The 21,559-nt window shown below is 58.9% G+C and overlaps 1 protein-coding gene across 4 annotated transcripts; it reads left to right on the top strand.

Annotated features, from left to right (window-relative positions):
- The first annotated feature begins 269 nt into the window (after positions 1 to 269).
- ZNF304 (zinc finger protein 304) lies at positions 270 to 17,484 on the top strand. Of its 4 annotated transcripts, none has more exons than XM_070401509.1 (3): positions 270 to 465; positions 11,763 to 11,889; positions 13,828 to 17,484. In XM_070401509.1, the coding sequence occupies exons 1-3, from the start codon at positions 451 to 453 to the stop codon at positions 15,645 to 15,647; spliced, it is 1,962 nt and encodes a 653-aa protein (XP_070257610.1). In that variant the 5' UTR covers positions 270 to 450; the 3' UTR covers positions 15,648 to 17,484. The 4 variants fall into 4 exon arrangements, with proteins under 4 accessions (XP_070257610.1, XP_070257611.1, XP_070257612.1 ...); XM_070401510.1 differs by lacking the exon at positions 11,763 to 11,889 and adding an exon at positions 3,025 to 3,151; XM_070401511.1 differs by lacking the exons at positions 270 to 465; positions 11,763 to 11,889 and adding exons at positions 1,575 to 2,041; positions 3,025 to 3,151.
- The last annotated feature ends 4,075 nt before the right edge of the window (positions 17,485 to 21,559 follow it).

Here is a 21,559-nt window from a genome sequence, read left to right as displayed (position 1 = left end):
GAAACCCCGCCCCTGTGTTTGGAAATGGGCCTCTGTATTTCCGGTCTGTGTCAGCTACCCGGCGGCGGGTTGCCATGGAGAAGAAGCGGCGCATGCGCTCGGAGGCGCCACAGACCGCATTGCCCAGCGGCGGGGCCATTGGCGGCGCAGGAGAGGGGCGTTTCCTGCGCCGGGGGGCGGGACTTCCTGTCCACTTCCGGAGTCCTTCCGCGGGCCGTCGCTGGTTGGGCCGTGACCACGTGCCCCCCGGCGCCCCGCGTGGGCACGACTCCGGGGCTGAGACGGGGAGACGGTGACGTGGCCGCAGCCCCCGCGCCCGGGCGACGGCGCCGCCACCCCTGGGCCCGGGCCGCGTGTCAGACCGTTTTATTCCGACCCCGGGAGAGAGGCCACCTGCCTCCCAGGGCCCCTCGCCTCCCGCTCGGCCCCGCGGCTGGGGCGGCAGCGCCGATGAATTCCGCGCAGGTGCGTGTGGGGCCCCCCGGGGCCTCGCCCCGTCCCCCCGGCACGGTCCCCGCTCCTGCCCCCGCGGGTGGCGGCGGCCCTGGAAGGGGTCACTCCCGGGCCGGGGGCCGGGTTCTGCGCAGGGAATGGGGTCGGGCAGGGCCGGCCGGGCCCCGGGACAGGCACCGCGAAGGCTTGGAGGTGGGGCTGGTGGGGCCGCTTGGGAGCTGCGCTTCCCGGGGGAAAGTTTGGGGCGCAGAGGACCGGGCTGGTTTAACGCACATCTCGTTCCTCGGGGTCCCCCTGGCGGCAGCACGGAGCCTGGCAGGGAGGCGGGCGGGAGGAGGAGCGGGGAGCGAGGGAACGGATGGAGGGAGGCCTGGGTCTGGGCGACACCCGGACACCCAGGGCACTGGCTGGCGGGGGGCGGGGGGAGCCCTTCCTGGCAGACCCCCAGATTACATGGACTTGAACCCGGACAGTCCAAGGGTCCGGCTGCCTGTCACTACGGGAGCCCGTTCGGCGGAGACGGGGTCGGATCCTAGATGAGCGTCTGTTCCAACAGGGACAGCCCTGGGTTACCTGGGACTCCACGTAGGTCGTTTGGTGGTTAGGTCGCCGTCTCCCATTATTTTATTTATATGTGTGTGTGTGTGTGTGTGTGTGTGTGTGTGTGTATATATATATACATATATGTATGTGTGTATGTATTCTATATGTATGTATTATATATGTATGTATGTAATATATACATATACACACATATAATATATACATATATAATACACACACATATATATATAATATATATACACACACATATATATATATTCCTAACCAGTCTGGCTCAGCGGATAGAGCGTCAGCCTGGAGACTCAGGGGTCCCAGGTTCGATTCCGGTCAAGGGCATGTACCTTGGTTGCGGACACATCCCCAGTGGGGGGTGTGCAGGAGGCAGCTGATCGATGTTTCTCTCTCATCGATGTTTCTAACTCTCTATCCCTCTCCTTTCCTCTCTGTAAAAGAACCAATAAAATATATATATTTTTTAAAAAGTTCTGTCATCTCGACCTATGTACATATGTGTTTTATGTTTTTTATTATTTACCACAAGTAAAGGTCAGGAATTGTTATCTTTTTTTTAATGTATTTTTTATTGATTTCAGAGAGGAAGGAAGAGGGAGATAGAAACATCAATGATGAGAGAGAATCAAGGATCGGCTGCCTCCTGCACGCCCCACACTGGGGATTGAGCCAGCAACCCCGGGCATGTGCCCTTGACCTGAATCGAATCGAACCCGGGACCTTTCAGTCCACAGGCCAACGCTCTATCTACTGAGCCAAACCGGCTGAGGCTGTTATCTTTCTTTTAAATTTTTTTTTTTACTGTTTCACTTCATGACTGCTGTGTATGTGCTCCATGTGAGTGACGTAGGTGGGTTCCGACTTAACGGTGAAAATCGCGTTACATCGCCCCATGGGAACGGATCTCCGACGTAACCCGAGGACCTACTGTACGGCCCACAGCATGGGAGGGGCAGCGGGTCATCCATGAATGTCTGCTCTGCCCCCTCCATGAGCCAGCTGCTTATATTGGGTAGGAGGACGGAGGTCACGTGGGGAAGTAGGCGGAAGGGTGTGCCAGGTGGGCAGTTCACAGGTCATGGGGGCTGGAGATTTGCACACACCTGCGGGTGTGCAAAGGGCTGGTGGTGCTGGTTTCTGCAACTGGATTTTTTTTTTTTTAATATATTTTATTGATTTTTTACAGAGAGGAAGGGAGAGGGATAGAGAGTTAGAAACATGGATCAGCTGCCTCCTGCACACCCCCTACTGGGGATGTGCCCGCAGCCAACATACATGCCCTTGATCATGATCGGAATCAAACCTGGGACCCTTGAGTCTGCAGGCCGACGCTCTATCCACTGAGCCAAACCGGTCAGGGCTGCTACTGGATTATTAATCTTTTCCTGATAATGAGGAGGATGGGCTGCATTTCCAGGGGAGCTCTCAGACCCCACGTGCAGCTCCCAGCCACGTCAGAATGTGTTTTCTTTCATCAGAGCCAAACAGTCACGGTCAACAGACCATGATTCCTATTTCTTTTTTATTTTTATTTTTTTTTATATTTACTGATTTTTTACAGAGAGGAAGGGAGAGGGATAGAGTGAGAAACATCGACCAGCTGCCTCCAGCACATTCCCCACTGGGGATGTGACCGCAACCAAGGTACATGCCCTTGACCGGAATCAAACCTGGGACCCTTCAGTCCGAAGGCCGATGCTCTATCCACTGAGCCACACCGGTCAGGGCAATTCCTGTTTCTTAGAATGATAGCTGCTCCCCAATAGTCTGTTTCTGCCCCTAACAGTGTCTGTCGGCTCACCCGCTGCTCCCGCTCTGGGCTGGACTCGGAGATCAGAGGCTATGGGGGGACAGCGGGCGCCAGCCGTGCCGAGGCCTGGTGTCTCCTGGGAGCTGAGGGCTGGGGAGGACGGGGGCCCGGGGGGGCCCGTGGGAGCAGTGAGAGCTGGGAGGGAGACCTTGCTGCCTGTGGGCTGAGCTGTCCCCGTCCCCCAGGGCTGTGTGACCTTCGAGGATGTGTTCGTGTACTTCTCCCGGGAGGAGTGGGGGCTCCTGGACGAGGCTCAGAGGCGCCTGTACCGGGACGTGATGCTGGAGAACTTCGCCCTGGTGTCCTCCCTGGGTGAGTCCCAGCTCCGTGACCGGTTGCTACGTGGGAAATCCCCCCCACCCCCAGCTTAGTGGGTTGAAAACCCATTTATTATCTCACAGGTTCTGTGGGTCAAGCATCAGGCCTATCCTACGTGGGCACCGGGAGCGCGAGGTCTTTATGACCTTGGGTCACGCTGTCCGGGGCTGCCGTCTCACCGCAAGGCTTACGCTGGAGCCGAATGAAGAGGCTGCTGGTCGGAGCCCTTCCTCAGTTTCTCTGTCTTTTTTTTTTTTTTTTAATATATTTTATTGATTTTTTACAGAGAGGAAGGGAGAGAGATAGAGAGTTAGAAACATCGATCAGCTGCCTCCTGCACACCCCCTACTGGGGATGTGCCTGCAACCCAGGTACATGCCCTTGGCCGGAATCGAACCTGGGACCTTTTAGTCCGCAGGCCGACGTTCTATCCACTGAGCCAAACCGGTTTCGGCAGTTTCTCTTTTTTTTTATATAATATATTTTCCTTGATTTCCTAGAGGAAGCGAGAGGGAGAGAGAAAGATAGAAACATCAGTGATGAGAGGGAATGATTGATTGATTCCGGCATCTTTGTAACCTGTTTCCAGGAGTGATGTCCCATCACTTCCTGCCACATTCTCTTGATTAGGAAAGTTTTTAGGTTCAGCCACAGGCAGTCGGAGGAGCTTAACAAGGGCGTGGACGCCAGCGGGTGGCGTGAATCCCAGTTCCCGGGGCCAGGTTTCGTTCCCCCCCCCCCCCCCCCCCCCGCATCCCCCCCAAGGGGCAGCTTGCTGTCTCAGGGGTCTGTCAAGGCACTGCTCCTGCTCTCTGGAGTAGGTGGTGTGAGTCCTGAGGCTGCCCCACAGCTGTCTCCTGCCCGAAGCGGTGAGATGAAGGGTGGGGTGGCCTGAGCCTCGCCGTCGGCCCAGCAGGTCCCAGGTGGTGTGACTGTAAATCCCCGGCCCCTCTGCTCCTAGGTTCTGCCCCCAGGCCCCCGGCTGGCATTTCCTGGGTCGGACTGTCCCGGGACTGTAGGCCCTGGCGGGATCGTTCCTTGTGGGACAGATGTTCCTGCAGAACCTTCTTACGGGATGTTTCCTAATACGGGCTTTTCTTCCCTGTGGGGGGGGCCGCCCCGGTCCCCGCCGGCCACTCACCAGCCCTTCTTTCCCCTCAGGACTCGCCGTCTCCAGGTCCCCTGCGGTCACCCACGCGGAGTAGGCGCAGCGCCCGGGTTCCTGAGAAGGTGGGCGCAGCTCCAGGCCCCGCAGAGGAGACCAGGGGGAGGCCTGGCCCGGTGAGAAGCCGTGGGGAGTGTGGCTCGGGGCGCGTCCGGGCTGGCTCTCGTGACACCCGCTCCCTGCTGCGTGTCCGTCAGCATCGGTGGCTGACCGCGTCCTACTCCTCGGCCCCTGTTTGTCTTGATTTGTTTTGTTTTCATCCTCCCCTGAGGATACGTTTTTATTTTATTTATTTATTTTAATATATATTTTATTGATTTTCTACAGAGAGGAAGGGAGAGGGATAGAGAGTTAGAAACATCCATGAGAGAGAAACATCGATCAGCTGCCTCCTGCACATCTCCTACTGGGGATGTGCCCGCAACCCAGGTACATGCCCTTGACCGGAATCGAACCTGGGACCCTTCAGTCCGCAGGCCAAATGCGCTAGCCACTGAGCCACACCGGTCAGGGCCCTGAGGATATGTTTTTAGAGAGAGAAACATTGATGTGACAGAGATGCATCACTCAGGTGCCTCTCGTACCCGCCCCGACTGGGGATTGAACCTGCAACCTAGGTGTGTGCCCTGACTGAGACTCAAACCCGGAGCCTTCGGGCGCGCGGGACGATGCTGCAGCAGCTGAGCCACCGCGGGCTCCTGGCCTGGGTTCGGCTTTGCCCGGTCCGACCCCGACCACGGGCACCGTAGCCCCCACCCCCCGGCCCGGGTCTCGTCTGCTCTTCGCTTGGCACCCGGTGATGAGCTCCTCAGCACCGGCTTCCCTTTCAGGGGTCAGCGGTACCTGTCCCTGCCTTCCCTTGAAGATGGAGTGTTCAGCTGCAGCCAGACCTCTGTGGCTCTGGACAGAGCCCTGGGCACAGCACTCAGCCGTCCTGGGAGCCGCGGCCCTGATGGGAGACCGTGTCTCTCCTCCTCGCACCGTTTCCATCCATATATATATAGTTTTTTAATTGCTTTCAGAGGTAGAGAGAGGGACAGATAGAAACATCAATGATGAGAGGGAATCATGGATCGGCTGCCTCCCGCACGCCCTATACTGGGTATGGAGCCCACAACCCCTGCGTGCCCTGACCGGGAATCGAACCCTGACCTCCTGGTTCATAGGTCGATACTCAAAAACTGAGCCACACCGGCCGGGCTGCTTCCATCCTTACACCCTCTTCCCTGTGGCATCTCCTTTGTTCTGTGACCTCCGAGGCCCCAGCCCTGCCTCATCCTGATTCCTCTCCCGTGTTCTGCCCGCGGCCCCGTGGTCGGTCCCGGCTGTCTCGGGCACGTTTGTAGTGGGGGCCGCTTGCCGCCAGTCAGTCACACACGTCACCAGCGTTTCTCCTCCCCAGGTCGCTGGCGGGGAGTGGAGGAGGCGGCTGCATCTTAAAACTGGTGAAGGGCCAGGGCTGTTGACAAAATCCTTCAGCTGCCGCTCCACCCTCAGTGAGCGCTGAGAAGCAATCGCAAGAACGTTTAAGAACAAAAAACAGACGTGAAGGGGGAGGAAGGAGAGTGGATGTGACAGAGAGGAGAGCACCTGTGGCTTCTCTCTGGTTCCCTGATAAGCCCACGGCAGCTCTTCATGATGCTCTCTACCTCTGACAGCAGGGCTTGGGGTGAAATGGCCTCGTCCCTTCACTGACTCAGTGCACAGCTCTGCCCTCCCCCCCCAGAGCGGCTGCGGGTGTTCGCCGAAATCTTCCTTTGTTGCAAAACACTGTCTCGGCCCGTGAGGAGCGTCAGTCTGATACATGTGACGACTTCATTTATGAAGCCTGAAGGAGATCATCCATGGAGCCTGCAGGAGATCATCTATGGAGCCTGAGGGAGATCATCTATGAGCCTGCAGATCATCATCTATGAGCCTGAGGGAGATCATCTATGAGCCTGCAGGAGATCATCCATGGAGCCTGCAGGAGATCATCTGTGGAGCCTGAGGGAGATCATCTATGAGCCTGCAGATCATTATCTATGAGCCTGAGGGAGATCATCTATGAGCCTGCAGGAGATCATCCATGGAGCCTGCAGGAGATCATCCATGGAGCCTGCAGGAGATCATCTATGGAGCCTGAGGGAGATCATCTATGAGCCTGCAGAAGATCATCTATGGAGCCTGCAGGAGATCATCTATGAGCCTGCAGGAGATCATCCATGGAGCCTGCAGGAGATCATCTATGAGCCTGCAGGAGATCATCTATGAGCCTGCAGGAGATCATCTATGGAGCCTGCAGGAGATCATCCATGGAGCCTGCAGGAGATCATCCATGGAGCCTGCAGGAGATCATCTATGAACCTGCAGGAGATCATCCATGGAGCCTGCAGGAGATCATCCATGGAGCCTGCAGGAGATCATCTATGAACCTGCAGGAGATCATCTATGGAACCTGCAGGAGATCATCTATGGAACCTGCAGGAGATCATCTATGAGCCTGCAGGAGATCATCCATGGAGCCTGCAGGAGATCATCTATGGAACCTGCAGGAGATCATCTATGGAACCTGCAGGAGATCATCTATGAGCCTGCAGGAGATCATCCATGGAGCCTGCAGGAGATCATCTATGGAGCCTGCAGGAGATCATCCATGGAGCCTGCAGGAGATCATCCATGGAGCCTGCAGGAGATCATCTATGAGCCTGCAGGAGATCATCTATGGGCTTGAGGGAGATCATCTATGGAGCCTGCAGGAGATCATCTATGGAGCCTGCAGGAGAATACTAAAAATGTTCCCGAATGCACGCTGTATTGAAGGAGAGAAGGACTTACCTGTGGATGGGCATGCTTTACTGTACAGCTTAAGACCATCCAAGGGCTCAGGTTAATGTATTTATGACGTTGTTTTTGAGACATAATTGACATGATGTTGTGTAAGTCTCAGATGCACAGTCTATTTATCTGATAGCTTTATATTGCACAGTGGTTGCCGCCTGGCGATAGCTGTCACCTCTGGTGTCCTATGTGGTGGGAGCACATGTCACGTTTGATACTTATGATCACGTCATTGTGTGTAACTCCGTCCTGTGTACTCGGCCTCCAGGAACCATTGACCTACTAGTTGCAAGTATGTGCCCTTCACACTCTCCTGTCCCCACCCACCAGCCTTCGTTAAACCACCAGCCCACTCCTTGTTTTTTTAGTCCTTTTTGTTTTGTTGGTTTGTTTCAGATTCCACCTATAAGGGACATCATGCAGGGTTTGTCCTTCTCTGTCTCACTGATCTCAGCATAATGTCCTCAAGGTCCACCCGTGTTTCACAGAGGACAGCATTTCCTCCTGTCTCGAGGTTGAGCAGTATTCCTCTGTGTGTGTGTGTGTATCGCACCTTCTTTCGTCCATCCATCCATCGCTGGCACTAGGCTGCCCGCACTTCCTGGCTGTTGTGCACATGCTGTAATAAACGCGGGTTTATATGTGTCTTCAGTAGCCTGTTTTTCATTTCCTTTGGCTGCATACCCAGAAGTGGAATTGCTGAATCATAAGGTAGATTTATTTTTATTTTTATTTTTTTAAATATATATTTTTATTGATTTTTTACAGAGAGGAAGGGAGAGGGATAGAGAGCTAGAAACATCGATGAGAGAGAAACACTGATCAGCTGCCTCTTGCACACTCCCCACTGGGGATGTGCCCGCAACCAAAGTACATGCCCTTGACCAGAATCGAACCCGGGACCCTTGAGTCCGCAGGCCGACGCTCTATCCACTGAGCCAAACCAGTCAGGGCTAATTTTTTAAAAATATATTTTTATTGATTTCAGAGAGGAAGGGGGAGAGAGAGAGAAACATCAATGATGAGAAAATCATGGATCAGCAGCCTCCTGCATGCCCCTCACTGGGGATGAGCCCACAGCCCAGGCATATGCCCTTGACCAGAATGAACCCGGGACCCTCAGTCTGCAGGCTGACGCTCCACCCACTGAGCACACCTGCCAAGGCTGATCTATCTTCCTGATGGCATCCATTCTTAAAGGTGTGAGGTGATAGTGTGTGTCGGGGGGAGGTTAGTTGGTTTGTTTTAACTGATTTTTAGGGAGAGGGATACAAACACCGATGAGAGGAACTTCATCGACTGGCTGCCTCCTGCATGGCTCCTCCCTCCTGGGGATCCAGGCGCAACTGGGACATGTGCCCTGAGCCGTGACCTCCAGGTTCATAGGTTGAGGCTCAACCACTGAGCAACACTGGCCGGGCCCTTGCTCAACATAAATCTCAGTGCCCTCCCCCTAAATGCATACGTACATACATACATACATCTCCAGTGGAAGAAGTGAAGCACCTCTTCCAGGATTACAGAATGGGTCCCCGTCCACCACGGAAATGTGGGCGCGTCCCCTTTAAGACACTCTCCCGCCACTAAAGTTCTGGGCGCCTTCGCGCCGCCCTCACCAGCATCTCAAAGCTGCCCCACGCTCGCTTGGATGCAGCGCAACGAACTACATTACCCAGAAGCCTGTGTCCGGAGCCTAGGCGTTGCGTCATGGCCGCGCAGCAGATGGCGTTTCCTGACGCCGGTCAGGCAGGGGCGGGACTTCCGGCGCCGGCGCCATGACGTATTTATCCCGCGCCGGGTCTGTCAGTCCACTCGGGCCGCTGAGGCTGGGAATCGGGGCGCGGTCAGCTGGCCGCGCGTCCTCGGACAGGAGCCGAGAAGGACGGTTACGGGGAAAGGACGGCCCCCCGCGCCCGGGGACGAGCCATGGTCCCCGCCGCGGGGCGGGCGGCGCTGCGCCGAGGTGTCCGCGGGGGCCGCGCTCCGTCTGAGGCCTGGGCGTCCCGTGCGGGTCGGTCCCTGGCGGCGGCCCCCTGAGCCCGGTGCGCCTTCTCCCTGGAGCGAGAGGGACGGGCGCGCGGGATCCGATGGCGGCCCCGGCGAGGACGGACCCGGCTGGGGTGAGTGGCGGGCGGCCGCTCCCTCCTCCTGGGACTCGGCTCGGGGCCGGTGTGTTTCCGGGCCTTCGGTCCCCCTCCTCACTCCCTCCCCCTTGGCTCGGGGCCGGTGTGTTTCCGGGCCTTCGGTCCCCCTCTTCGCTCCCTCCTCCTGGGACTGGGTTCGGGGCCGGTGTGTTTCCGGGCCTTCGGTACCCCTCCTTGCTCCCTCCTCCTGTGTGTCGGGACCGTGGCTGGCGGCCCTCTCGCGACCTGAGCCGGGGCTCCGCGTCCCCGTGTCCGGGCGTGAGCAGCGCACCGGCCCCGCGGGCACCCGGCTCTGCCGCGCGGAGGTGGCGGGAGCCTCGGGCCTCCGCCGCGTCGGGTGAGGACGGAGCCGGCGGCCGGGGCTCAGGCCGGGGAGGCAGCCGAGGAGCCGGGCCGCTGCTGGCGGCGGTGGGCGCCGTGGAAGCTTTGGGACCGAGGAGGGAGGGGACCCGGCTTGGGTGTCAGTCGGTGCCCCCTGGCTGCGGAGTGGAAAGAGGGGGGCGCAGGGGGCGGGGCGGGGAGGCCTCGGGCGTCCACTGCGGTGTCCAGGGGTGTGGGTGGGGGTCAGAGAAGCCTCTGGGCTTTGTATGTGGTTTTGTTTTTTGTTTTTTGGTTGTTTTTTCATCCTCACCCAAGGATATCCCCCCCCCCCCATTGATTTATTTAAATATATTTTCATTGATTTCAGAGAGGATGAGAGAGAGAGAGAATCAGTGATGAGAGAAACATCGATCAGCTGCCTCCTGCACGGTCCCTACTGGGGAGGTGCCCGCAACCCAGGCACATGCCCTTGACCGGAATCGAACCCGGGACCCTCAGTCCGCAGGCTGACACTCTTATCTACTGAGCCAAACCGGTCAGGGCTCCCCCATTGATTTTTAAAGAGAGTGTAAGGGAGGGAAGAGAGAGAGAGAGAGAGAGAGAGAGAGAGAAACATCAATGTGAGAGAGACACATCCATTGGTTGCCTCCCACAGGAGCCCCGACCTGCTACTGAGGTCCATGCCCTTGACCAGAATCGAACCTGGGACCTTGAAATCCTCAGGCTGGCGCTCTATCCACTGAGCCACACCGGCCAGGGCTGTGTGTGTGTTTGTAAAGCAGGGCCCTCCCCCCCCCCCCCCGATTTTCTGATGAGACTCTCCGCTTGCTCCTCTCTCTGCGCTTGACTTTGGGGGCCCCCTACAAGGGGCTCATCTCTAGCCCAGGGTTCTGAGTCTAGGCCTGGGGTTATGCAGAGAGCTTCCTAGTCTTGGCAGCCGACAGGATGAGGACTGGAGGGGGGGGGCGGTGCAGGGGGAGGCGGGGGGGGGGGGGGAGTATCAGGCTCAGGAGCAGCAAATGCTCGGAGGGAAGATCGCGCTGGGAGCCCTCAGAGAACCCCAGGTCTGCGTGATGGCCCCCAGGGAACAGGGCTGGGAGGCAGGCAGGAGGGGCAGGCCCAGGGCTGGGCTGTTTCTGAGGGTGGCGACCCCTGGAAGGTGTGAAAGGTGACCGGACGCCCAGCTTCACAGGCCCGGGCCCCCTGTGGCTGCGGGCTGGCTGAGAGCAGAGCGAGGACCCGGGGAGGGACCTGCCCCAGTGTCTCCGGGTGGGCTGGTGGCTGGGACAGGGCAGAAGTTGGTGGATTTTGCGTCTGTTTCTTACGTGGGGGGACTGGGTTTTCTGCTGTGAAGGGTGAGTGAGAGGAAGGGGAGAGCCGTGGATGACTCAGCGGTTTTTTTATTTATTTTTGCTTTAGCAGGTAGGACGATGGAGGTGCCTTCAACTGAGAGAGAGAGAGACGTCGGGGGCAGGAGTCACTGTCAGTGGCCGCAGGGGGAGTCGGGCTTTCGTGCTGAAGTCCCAGGGGCCCCTTAGCTGAGCGTCACACTGGGCACGGGGCTTAGTCCTGGTCAGAGACGTCCCGAAGGCGGGATGGGGTGGAGCCATGGTTTAAGCTCAGGGGCAGCACCTCGGGTCCCGGTGGCGAGGCTGTTAGTAACCAACCGGGACCTCACCCCGGGGGCCCCGGCTGCGGCTCCTGCCCCGGCTCCTGGTGGGGAGCCCTCCCTGGTCACGGTGCAGCGTTGGGGGAGGGGTTTCGGGGTGCACGTGGTGTAGACCAGAAGGTTGTCGGTGTTAGTGGGAGGTCCGATGAGTGATCTATATATGGGGTGAGGGCGACCTCACAGCCCTAGGCTGTGTCTGGGAGTCTTCGGTCTGGGCGACACCAGAACCAGCCGGCAGGGGAGTGTCGGGCCCTTCCTGCCAGACCCACGGTGTACATGGCACCTGCCGGCTCACCCGCTGCTCCCGCTCTGGGCTGGACTCGGCGATCAAAGGCTGTGAGGGGACAGCGGGCGCCAGCTGCCGAGGCCTGGTGTCTCCTGGGAGCTGAGGGCTGGGGAGGACGGGGGCCCGGGGGGCCCGTGGGAGCAGTGAGATCTGGGAGGGAGGCCTTGCTGCCTGTGGGCTGAGCTGTCCCCGTCCCCCAGGGCTGTGTGACCTTCGAGGACGTGTTCGTGTACTTCTCCCGGGAGGAGTGGGGGCTCCTGGACGAGGCTCAGAGGCGCCTGTACCGGGACGTGATGCTGGAGAACTTCGCCCTCGTGTCCTCCCTGGGTGAGTCCCGGCCCCGTGCCCTGTTCTGCGTGGCAGATCCCCCCACGTTTAGTGGCTTAGCCCAGCGGCCGTTCCCTGTCTCAGTGTCGGTGCATCGGGAGCCTGGTCCCGGCTCCCCTGGTGCTTCCAGCTCGGGCCGCCCGAGAGGTGTCAGCCGCGCTGTGGGCCTGAGCCGCGTGCTCTCTGCAGGCCCGGCCAGGAAGAATCTGCTCACGAGCTCACGCATGTCCGTTCGCCGGGTTCCGTTTGTTGCCTGAGCGTAGCTCCGCGCTGGCCGTTGGCCAAGGCCTCCCTCGGGCCGGCTGCTGGCCTTTGCGGTGCCTCACAGCACGGGGGCCGCCTGCTCTCTGAGCCAGTGAGCCAGAGCGGGCGCCAGGCGGACGCTGGTCGTCTGTGACCTGGAAGCGACAGCCCATCGTTGTTGCTTCATTGTGCTCCTTAGAGGCGGGTCGGTCAGTCCCGTCCACAGTGACGCTTATCTGAGGGCAGGGGTGTCGAGAGGGAGGCAGCCCTGGGTGCCTTCATGGCGGCCTTCCACCTGCCACACCCACTCGGGTCCCTGGTTTGCATGGGCCCTGCTCCCGGGGGCAGCTTTCTGTCCAGCGAGAGCTTTGAACCTTCTCCCTCCCCCTCGGCTCGGGGCCAGCGCTGGGCCGTGTGCAGGACCCTCCCTCGCTGAGGAGCCCCCACTGCTGCCCAGAGCCTGGAGGGAACAGGTCGGGGACGCGGGGTTTTCCCAGTGGGTTCTGTGGATTCTGCCTGGAGGGGGCGCTGCCTGGAGGGGGCGGTCCCGCCCCCCGGCGCCTCCATGTCCCAGGTTTGCCCTCGTCCTCTGCTGACGTTCCCAGGGCCCTCGGCCAGGACCTGCAGGTGTGGACGTGGCCACTGCTTGTCCAGGCCGCCGGGCTGTTCTGCCAAACATCGGAGAGTCTTTGTTAACATCTGTGACGAGGCCACTCCTCTGCCCATCTTCTTCTTCTTCTTCTTTTTTAATGTGTTTTTATTGATTTCAGAGAGGGAGTGGGGGAGAGAGGAACACTGACGTGAGAGAGAGACATCGACCAGCTGCCTCCTGCACGCCGCCCACTGGGGATCGGGCCACAACCCAGGCAGGTGCCCTGACCAGGGATCGGACCAGCGACCTTGTGGTGCATGGACAACACTCAGGCACCTGAGCCGCACCCCTGGGCTGCCTGCGTCCTCTCCATCTGTCAGACCCACGGAGAGGCCCCGATGGAGACAGGCAGCAGCCCCAGTGCCTGCCGGGCAGATCGGACAGCAGCCGCCGTGAGAGGCCCAGAGAGGCCGGGCCCTGCAGAGCAGGAGCTGGGAGACCGTGTCCCGCTAGGGCTGGGCGCCAGGCGTCCCTGCAGCCTGCTCGTGTGCACCGGTGTCCTCCCCAAGCCCATAGCGACGCTCATTCCTCCCCCTCCTTCTCCGCTCCTGGCGCTGTGCCGTGTCACCTCTCTTCCGTCTTCCATCCTTGGTCGTTCCCCACTTCTCTGGCCTCTGTCTCCCTCGTCCCTCTCCGCTCCCTCCGTGGCGCCCACTTCTGCGTGCCATGAGGGGAGCACGCACCCTCAGATCGTCCTTAGAGCCAGCGGCTTGCGTGCAGTCAGGTCCCTGGGCCTGGCCCAGCCTTCGCACGAGCTCAGCAGGCCCAGCAGCCAGGCCCGCTGACGCCCTTTCGTAGGGGAGTGAGCGGGAGACCTCGCCTCCCCCCTGGACTGTCCCCCATCGTGGTCTTTACCCGGCATCGGGTCCTCCATTCTGTGACCCCCAGAGGCCCAGGGCTGACGAGGCCCTTCCTCGCGCTCCCCGGATCCCTGCTCCAGCCAGCGGGCCGTGGGCTCGTTCCTGGGTGTGTGACACGGCATGGGCCAGGCTGCTCTTCCCGCCGCGGCCACGTGCACTCGGCCAGCATCTCTCTGCTTGCAGGTTGCTGGCGCGACGCCGACCCTGAGGCGGCCCCTTCCGAGCAGAGCGCCTCTGCAGATGCATCGCGGGATGGGCCGCCCGAGCCAGGTCCACGTACCCAGCCAGCCCTCCCGTGGGAGGCGTGGGACCCGCTCCGGGAAGACGCTGTGCCCCTGGGTGGTCTCCAGGGGTCGCACCCCACGCGGGACCCGTGCACACGTGGCCCCGGCGGGAGAGGACCCTCGGGCCGTGCAGACTCTGCCCAGCAGGAGGAGCAGCACAGGGCAGAGCGCCCCCGCGGCGGGGACCATGGTGGGGCCTCGGGGAAGAGCTGTGCCGCCCCCACGTTCGGGTGGCCCTGTCCCTGCAGGGAGGGTGGGGTGGGCCTGCTGGGCAGCTCCGGCCTCTCCCGGCACCGGCCCGCTCACTGTGGGCTGAGCCCACGCAAGGGGACTGGGCTCTCGGACTCTTCCCCACACGGTGCCAGCCCCGGGCGCCACCCGGGGCACCAGGAGGCACGGGCGCTCTTCAGCCGCCGTGACGACGGGGACGCCTTCCTGAGCACCTCCCCGCCGCCGGACAGGCGGGTGACTCGCACGGAAGGGGGGCCCGCCGGATGCCCGCCCCGCGGACGTGTGTCCCAGGAGAATTCGGCTCTGATCCCCCCCGGGAACGCTCCCAGCGGGGAAGCAGCGCCTGTGTGTGAGGAGTGTGGGGAGGCCTTCGAGCACCTGTCCCACCTGAAGGTGCACCGGACACTGCACCCCGGGAAAAGGCACTACCCGTGCGGCGACTGCGGCAAGGCCTTCAGCCGCAAAGACACGCTGGCCCAGCACCGGAGGGTGCACACCGGCGAGCGGTCCTTCGACTGCAGCGAGTGCGGCAAGGCCTACAGCAGGAGCTCCCACCTGCTCCAGCACCAGCGCGTCCACACCGGGGAGCGGCCGTACGCGTGCGGCGAGTGCGGGAAGGCCTTCAGCCGCAAGGACACCCTGGCCCAGCACCAGAGGTTCCACTCCGGGGAGCGGCCGTACGCGTGCAGCGAGTGCGGGAAGTTCTTCAGCCAGAGCTCCCACCTGACCGAGCACTGGAGGATCCACACCGGGGCCCGGCCCTACGAGTGCGCCGAGTGCGGCAAGTTCTTCAGCCACAACTCCAGCCTCATCAAACACCGGAGAGTCCACTCGGGCGCCAGGGCCCACGTGTGCAGCGGGTGCGGGAAGGCTTTCGGCTGCAAAGACACCCTGGTCCAGCACCAGGTCGTCCACACCGGGGCCCGGCCGTACGCGTGCGGCGAGTGCGGGAAGGCCTTCAGCCGCAAGGACACCCTGGCCCAGCACCAGAAGACCCACACCGGGGAGCGGCCCTACGAGTGCGGCGAGTGCGGGAAGTTCTTCAGCCACAGCTCCAACCTGATCGTGCACCGGAGAACCCACACCGGGGCGAAGCCTTACGCGTGCGGCGAGTGCGGGAAGTGCTTCAGCCACAACTCCAGCCTCATCCTGCACCAGCGCGTCCACTCGGGCGCCAGGCCGTACGTGTGCGGCGAGTGCGGCAAAGCCTACATCAGCAGCTCCCACCTGGTCCAGCACAAGAAGGTGCACACGGGAGCGAGGCCTTACGCGTGCAGCGAGTGCGGGAAGTTCTTCAGCCGCAACTCGAGCCTCATCCTGCACCAGCGGGTTCACACCGGAGAAAAGCCTTACGTGTGTGGCGAGTGTGGGAAGGCCTACAGCAGGAGCTCCCATCTGGCTCGGCACCAGAAGGTTCACGCTGGAGCGAGGCCTCACGACCGCGGCAGTTTCGGGGGCCCTTTGGCTGCGTCGCTGAGACTGCTGTAGCCCCAGGAGGCCCACACTCGAGAAGGGCCTGTGAACGCGGGGTATGAGCCTCTCCCTGTTCGTCCTCAGCCTCACACCGGAGGGAGGGAGCTCTGTGAGCACCTGGCCCCGAGGGAGCACGGCCGGCCGGGGAGCCTCGTACAGGCGTGCGCCCGCCTGGTGAGTGCCGTGAGCTGGGAGTCTTCACGGGCGACGCTGCACTTTCCGAGCTGCCTAGAGCTCTCGACGGTTTTGTCAGTGCCAGTGCCTTTGGCAGAAGCCATCGCTGCCTCCAGCTGTGGGTCCCCCTGCGTATCAATCACTCCAGTAGCTCAGGGAAGGCAGACCCTGCACACGCGCTCATTCCCTGGCGGGGATCCGCGTGCTCCGGGCCATGGAAGGTCCTCACTTCCCCTGACGGGTTCTGAGAGGACAGGATCTGAGCGGGAGTCTGCTGGGCATTCCCACACAGGCTTCCCTTCAAGCAGCCTGGACTCGAAGTCATTGGTCCTCTTCCCGTCCCCCACCAGTGGAACTGCTGCCCCGGGGCTCCGGTCCGCTGCGGTGCAGCCCTGCGGGGCGTCATGGCGGCTCCGGGAGGGACATTGATTGAGAGGAGCCTGGGTTCCGCCAACACGAAGGGAGGAACACCTTCGTTGGCACCCACTTCATGTGCCTGAGAAGGGACAGCAGGAGGGCAGAGGACAGGCCTCAGTCCAGTTGGGCCTGGTCTGCATTACTGTCCGAGGCTTTCGGGGAACGACTGAGACCCTGGTGTGCCTGATCCTGCGGCCTGGACGCCGGGCTCTCTGGAGGCCAGAGTTCGTGCTGAGAAACCGCCAGCGCTTCTGGAAACACTGTGAACCGGGTCCCTTTTTCATAGGAGACGTCCCATCATCCCCGGCACGTGTGGGGGCTTTCTGTCCCCTGGATCTATGGGAGCCAGTCCCTGGTGTCCAGGATCCGTGGGCAGGGGTCAGCGCCTGGAAGGCCTGCAGGGCAAGGTGCGAGTCATGCTTTGTGTAGCAATACTTAGACCACTGCGCGGGGCTGACTGGAAATGAGAGGTTCTGTGTCTGTTACAAAGGGGTCGTCTACAAATGCCCGTGTCGGAGGAGAGGGTACAGAAGTTCTCGGGACCCTCAGACATCTGCATCTCCTGTGGCCACGGCCGCTGTCGGAGTAAAGGTTCGCGGGTTCCTCTCTTCCTGGGGCTGCTGAAGGCATGGCCATCACTGCACCAGCGCTGGCGAGAGCAGCCCTGGGAGAGGGCACAGGATGCCCGTGTGTGATGTGGAAATGAACGGACTTCATTCCTCGCTTCAGGGCTCCCCCTTTAAGTCATGGGGCGAGGGATACGGTGGCACCAGAATAGCTGGCAGATGTGACCTGGCAAGAGGAGGGTGAATACATGTGTTTTCTATCGACGTGTGATTGACATGAAAAGATTGCACATATGAGGAGTGTGACATGTTCGGCACGTGTACACGCCTGAGGAGCCATGACCGGAATCACGACAGTGAACGTGTCCAGCAAAGCACAAGGGGCTCCTTTAGGGCCCTTTCCTCCCCGTCCTTTCAAACCCCTTCCCCACAATATGCAAACAGCAGCAAGCATTTTCTAGATTTTTATGCTCCCTGGGGAGGGGGGCCCTGGCTTTTTTCATTAATCATAATTGTCTTCAGATGAACCCATCCTGTTACATGTACCAATGGTTTATTCACTCGTATTGTTGGGTGCTGTTCCATTGTATGGAGATACTGCAGCTTTCTGTCCACTCCGCTGTTAGTGGCTATTGGGGTTGCTTCCAGTTTGGGGCTATTACCAATAAACCTGCTGTGAATACCTGTGCGTGTTACCCCTGAATAAATTCCATTGCATGAATGTTCACAGTTCATCCATCCACCCACTGAAGGACAGCAGGGGCTGCAGGTAGCATTTTTATTTTCCTCTAGTCCAGAATACTTATGCTTCTTAAAGTTTCCCTTGTCATTTCTCCTTTTACCTGGAGGATACTTGGCAGCATGTGGTTTGGCCTAGGATCCTGGGCTGTCACTGATTGGCTGTCTGCTGGGGCCTGAGCGCTCATTGGCTGAATTTTAGAAGTTGGTGACTATCAGAGATGTGCTGACTTTCAGAAGCTGGGTTACCGGAATGAGGCTGCGGTTGCTGCTGGCTTCCAGAGGTCATCCGAAGTTAACTCTCATCTTGGTTTCTTATTCACAACTTTGGAATTGGGCCAAAAAACAGGCTTTTCCTTTCCTGGGTATGAAAAGTAAGCACTTCCTTAGTCCCCTCTTTTGCTCTTCCTCAGCCACACCCGCAGGAGAGGCAGCTCATAAGGCACATCCCCATGGTTCTTTGTGCAGATGTGGTTTTGAGCTAGTGTTGCCACTAAGTGATTTAATTGCCAGTTGCAGGGAGAGAAAAAATAATAGCTCTGACTTCTGACTTTCTGTAATGTATTATAAAAAACCAAATACAGGGTATTTAGGGCATCCTGACAATGTCAGTACAGGCAGTCCTATGCCTGGTGTGGGCCGTGCACTACTGTTGTGCCTGTAAACCTAAGTGCTCGTTGAATATTTGTAGATCAGTAAATACACAACTCCCCTATTCCTTTTTACCTTTCTGGCAACTTTTTAAATATCGTTTTTACCTTTCCCTCCAAGTTGTTAATGTGCAATATTTTAGAAGTATTAAAAACTAGAGGCCTGGTGCATGAAATTTGTGCACTCGGCGGGGGAGAGGGGCTCCTTCAGCCCCACCTGCGCCCTCTCGAAGCCCGGGAGCCCTTGGGGGATGCCCAATACCTGTGGGCCTAAGCCAGCAGTTGGACATTCTTAGCGCTGCCACAGAGACGGGAGAGCCTTGCCAGCTGTGAGCCCAGCTTCTGGCTGAGCAGCGCTCCCCCTGTGGGAGCACACTGACCACCAGGCGGCAGCTCCTGCATTGAGCGTCTGCCCCCTGGTGGTCAGTGCGCATCATAGCGGCCAGTCATTCCACCATTCAGTTGATTTGCATATTAGCCTTTTGTTATATAGGATGATCACATTTGGGGACAAAACCCTGAGTGGAGTGTGGCCAAGGTTTCAGCAAGCCAGTCTCAGTGTCATTCTCTGACTTTTCACACTCGGTGCCTCTCACTCAAAGGGCCCTGAAATCCTAACTATTTTTTTCCCTCCGACTTGTCACATATTCCTCTAGAAGGGTGGTTCTCAACCTCTGGCCCTTTAAATACAGTTCCTCATGTTGTGACCCAACCATAGAATTATTTTTCGTTGCTACTTCATAACTGTCATGTTGCTACTGTTATGAATCATCATGTAAATATCTGATATGCAGGATGGTCTTAGGCGACCCCTGTGAAAGGGTCATTCGATCGCCAAAGGGGTCGCGACCCACAGGTTGAGAACCGCTGCCTTAGAACCATTTCTGTCACTTTCCTCAGAAAACAACCAAGTCATTATTATTAGCATTGAGTAATGCCCACTTCATAAGTGTTTTCCCAGAGATAACCTCAACGCCCTGGCAGACATTGTCGCTACAATTACAGACGCAACGATGAACCACTTCCCAGGCAGGAGGTGAGATCAGACACCCAAACCTTCATCGCAGAGGTAAGATGCTCCCTTTGCACACGCGGTCAGGTTGTCAGAAAGGCACAGGCTGCCCACACAGAAGGGAGAAGTCCCTCGCAGAGAGCTTTCAGATTCCTAAGTGGGAAATGCCTCAGGCGTGGAGTGATGAATATCTGAATTAAAATGTGGCTCCCTGGTCCAGCCGGGTGTGGCTCATCCGTTCAGCCTCAACCCAGGAACCAAGAGGTCACCGGTTCAATTCCCGGTCAGGGCACATGCCCGGTTGCCGGCTTGATCCCCAGTGTGGGGTGTGCCGGAGGCAGCCAATCAATGGTTCTCTCTCATCATTGATGTTTCTATCTCTCTCTCCCTTTCCCTTCCTCTCTGAAATGAATAAATATATATATATTAAAAATAAAAAGAGCAACTGGAAAGATAAACTGTACTCCGTTGATTTTTAAAATGTGGCTCCCTCCATTGGAACACCATCACTAGCCATACAGGCGGGACAGATGTTTCCTGTGGCAGCCAGAGGCACAGGGACATCCTGACCACTTGGTGGGGGCGGTCCTGTCACCCCGAACCCCGTCATAGCCCTGCCTGGGGGCGTGTCTTATTGTCCCCCACAAACCTGTTGGCGCTCAGAAAGCTCCACAGCCTCAGTGCGCATCTGACAACTCGGTGGCCGACAGGGATGAGGGGGCTGCCCCTTCCCGAGCGCAGCCTTCGGGAACCGGCTGCGACCCCCTATTGATGTTCTTGGTGAACGGAGGCGCAGAGATGAGTCGGACGACAGGATACGGAGAAGCAGAGGGCTACCGCTCGCTCAGGCGAATAGCAAAGATCCTCTGATCCCTCATGGCTTTTATTGGGGGTGAGCACAGCAAATAACAATGGAGTACAGCAAGTGACAATGATTAATAAACATGCTTTAAGAAATCATCAAAGCTAAGTTATACATTACACTATTAATTTCCTATATTATATAAAGATTCTTTCCACCTGCAGCAGTGCACCCTCCCCTGAACTTTCTATGCCTTCATGGACTATTCATCATGTCAGGGAAAGTTCTGCCTCGGAACAATAAGTCTCGCGTGCAAGACTTTGTTCTGACGCAGCCTGCTTGCAGGCTCCCGCCTTTTCCTGGCAGAGCGTCCTCTTCTAGTTAACTTCTTTCCACTTTACCGCAACAACCCCCCGAGTCCCTGAACAGTCTCTGCGGTGACCCCGGACCGAACGCCAGGAAACCTGAGCGGAGCCGCTTCCAGAGCCAACGAAGCCCGGCCCCGTTCGGGCCTTGGAACTCGGTTCCCCAGCGCCCCTCCCATTGCCGATTGGCTTGTATTCACGGTCAGGAATGACCTGCTTCTGAGACAGCGCAGGGCACGGCGAGGGAACTACGTTACCCAGGAGGCAGTGCGGAGGCGGCGGCGGCGACGGACCAATGAGAGCTCAGACTGTGTGCGAGGCGTGGGGGCGGGCTTTGGATGTCCTTTAGTGACGCACTGCCTGGGGGCGGAGCTTCAGGGGCCTGATAGTGACGTACAGCAAGGGGGCGGGGCTTCAGGGGCCTGATAGTGACGCCCGGCCTGGGGGCGGGGCTTCAGAGACCTGGTTAGTGGCGTAGACTCTACGTCATAGAGAGTTTCAGTGGGGTTGGGGCCTGCTCTTTGGTCCAGAGCGTCGTCGGAGTCCGCACTGAAGTGAATGGAAAGCGCGTGGGAAGCTCGGCGCCTCCACCCCTCCTGTGTGCCCTCTTCCTTATTTCTCTAGAAGTAAGACTTCCACTCAGCCCGCTGTCAGGCGGTTCTGTGTTTTAGTTGTAATTGTGCTGCGGTTCCGGGAGCCGCGTGTACCGGCATTCACCTCCGCCACCGTCTTGGTTCTGCAGAGCATGCGTATCCGCAAAGCCCCAGGATAGCTGACAGCTGTGAGTGGGAACGTGCCGGGCCTGGTGGGGCGGGTCTGAGAATAACAGGCCTCTCACCTTGGTGGCTTCCTGAACCGCCTCCCGAGAAACCCGGGCACGTCCCCTTTAAGAGCCCGCGGAGCCCAGCCTCCTTTCGGAGCCCGAACTAACTCCGGTCCCAGCGCCCCTGCCCCGGGCACTCGGCCTTTATCCGCCACTGGGAGTGACTTAGGGACGGAGACCTGACAGGTGGCGGCGGCAGCGGAAACTACAATACCCAGAAGTCTGTTCGGACTACGAGGGGCAGCTGAGCCAATGAAGGCTTAGGAGAGGCGCGCGGACTACGTGCGAATCATGCGCTGGAGGCGGGACTTCCGGCGGTGTTTTTTTTTTCCCCCCCCCCGATTGTCATTTTGATGGGGTTTATCCCCGGGTCAGCGCCT

This window comes from Myotis yumanensis, unplaced genomic scaffold (genome assembly GCF_028538775.1).
Source record: "Myotis yumanensis isolate MYYU_CA2020_CCGP unplaced genomic scaffold, mMyoYum1.0.hap1 SCAF_23, whole genome shotgun sequence".
Lineage (NCBI taxonomy): Eukaryota > Metazoa > Chordata > Mammalia > Chiroptera > Vespertilionidae > Myotis > Myotis yumanensis.
This window is presented reverse-complemented; position numbering and strand designations above follow the sequence as displayed.

Excerpts from the sequence above, each read along its gene's own strand:
- ZNF304 (XM_070401508.1), top strand. The coding sequence starts at position 9,230 with ATGGCGGCCCCGGCGAGGACGGACCCGGCTGGG. Across the intron at positions 9,263-11,762 it reads CGAGGACGGACCCGGCTGGG|GGCTGTGTGACCTTCGAGGA; the intron begins GTGAGTGGCGGG and ends CCCGTCCCCCAG. Across the intron at positions 11,890-13,827 it reads CGCCCTCGTGTCCTCCCTGG|GTTGCTGGCGCGACGCCGAC; the intron begins GTGAGTCCCGGC and ends CTCTGCTTGCAG.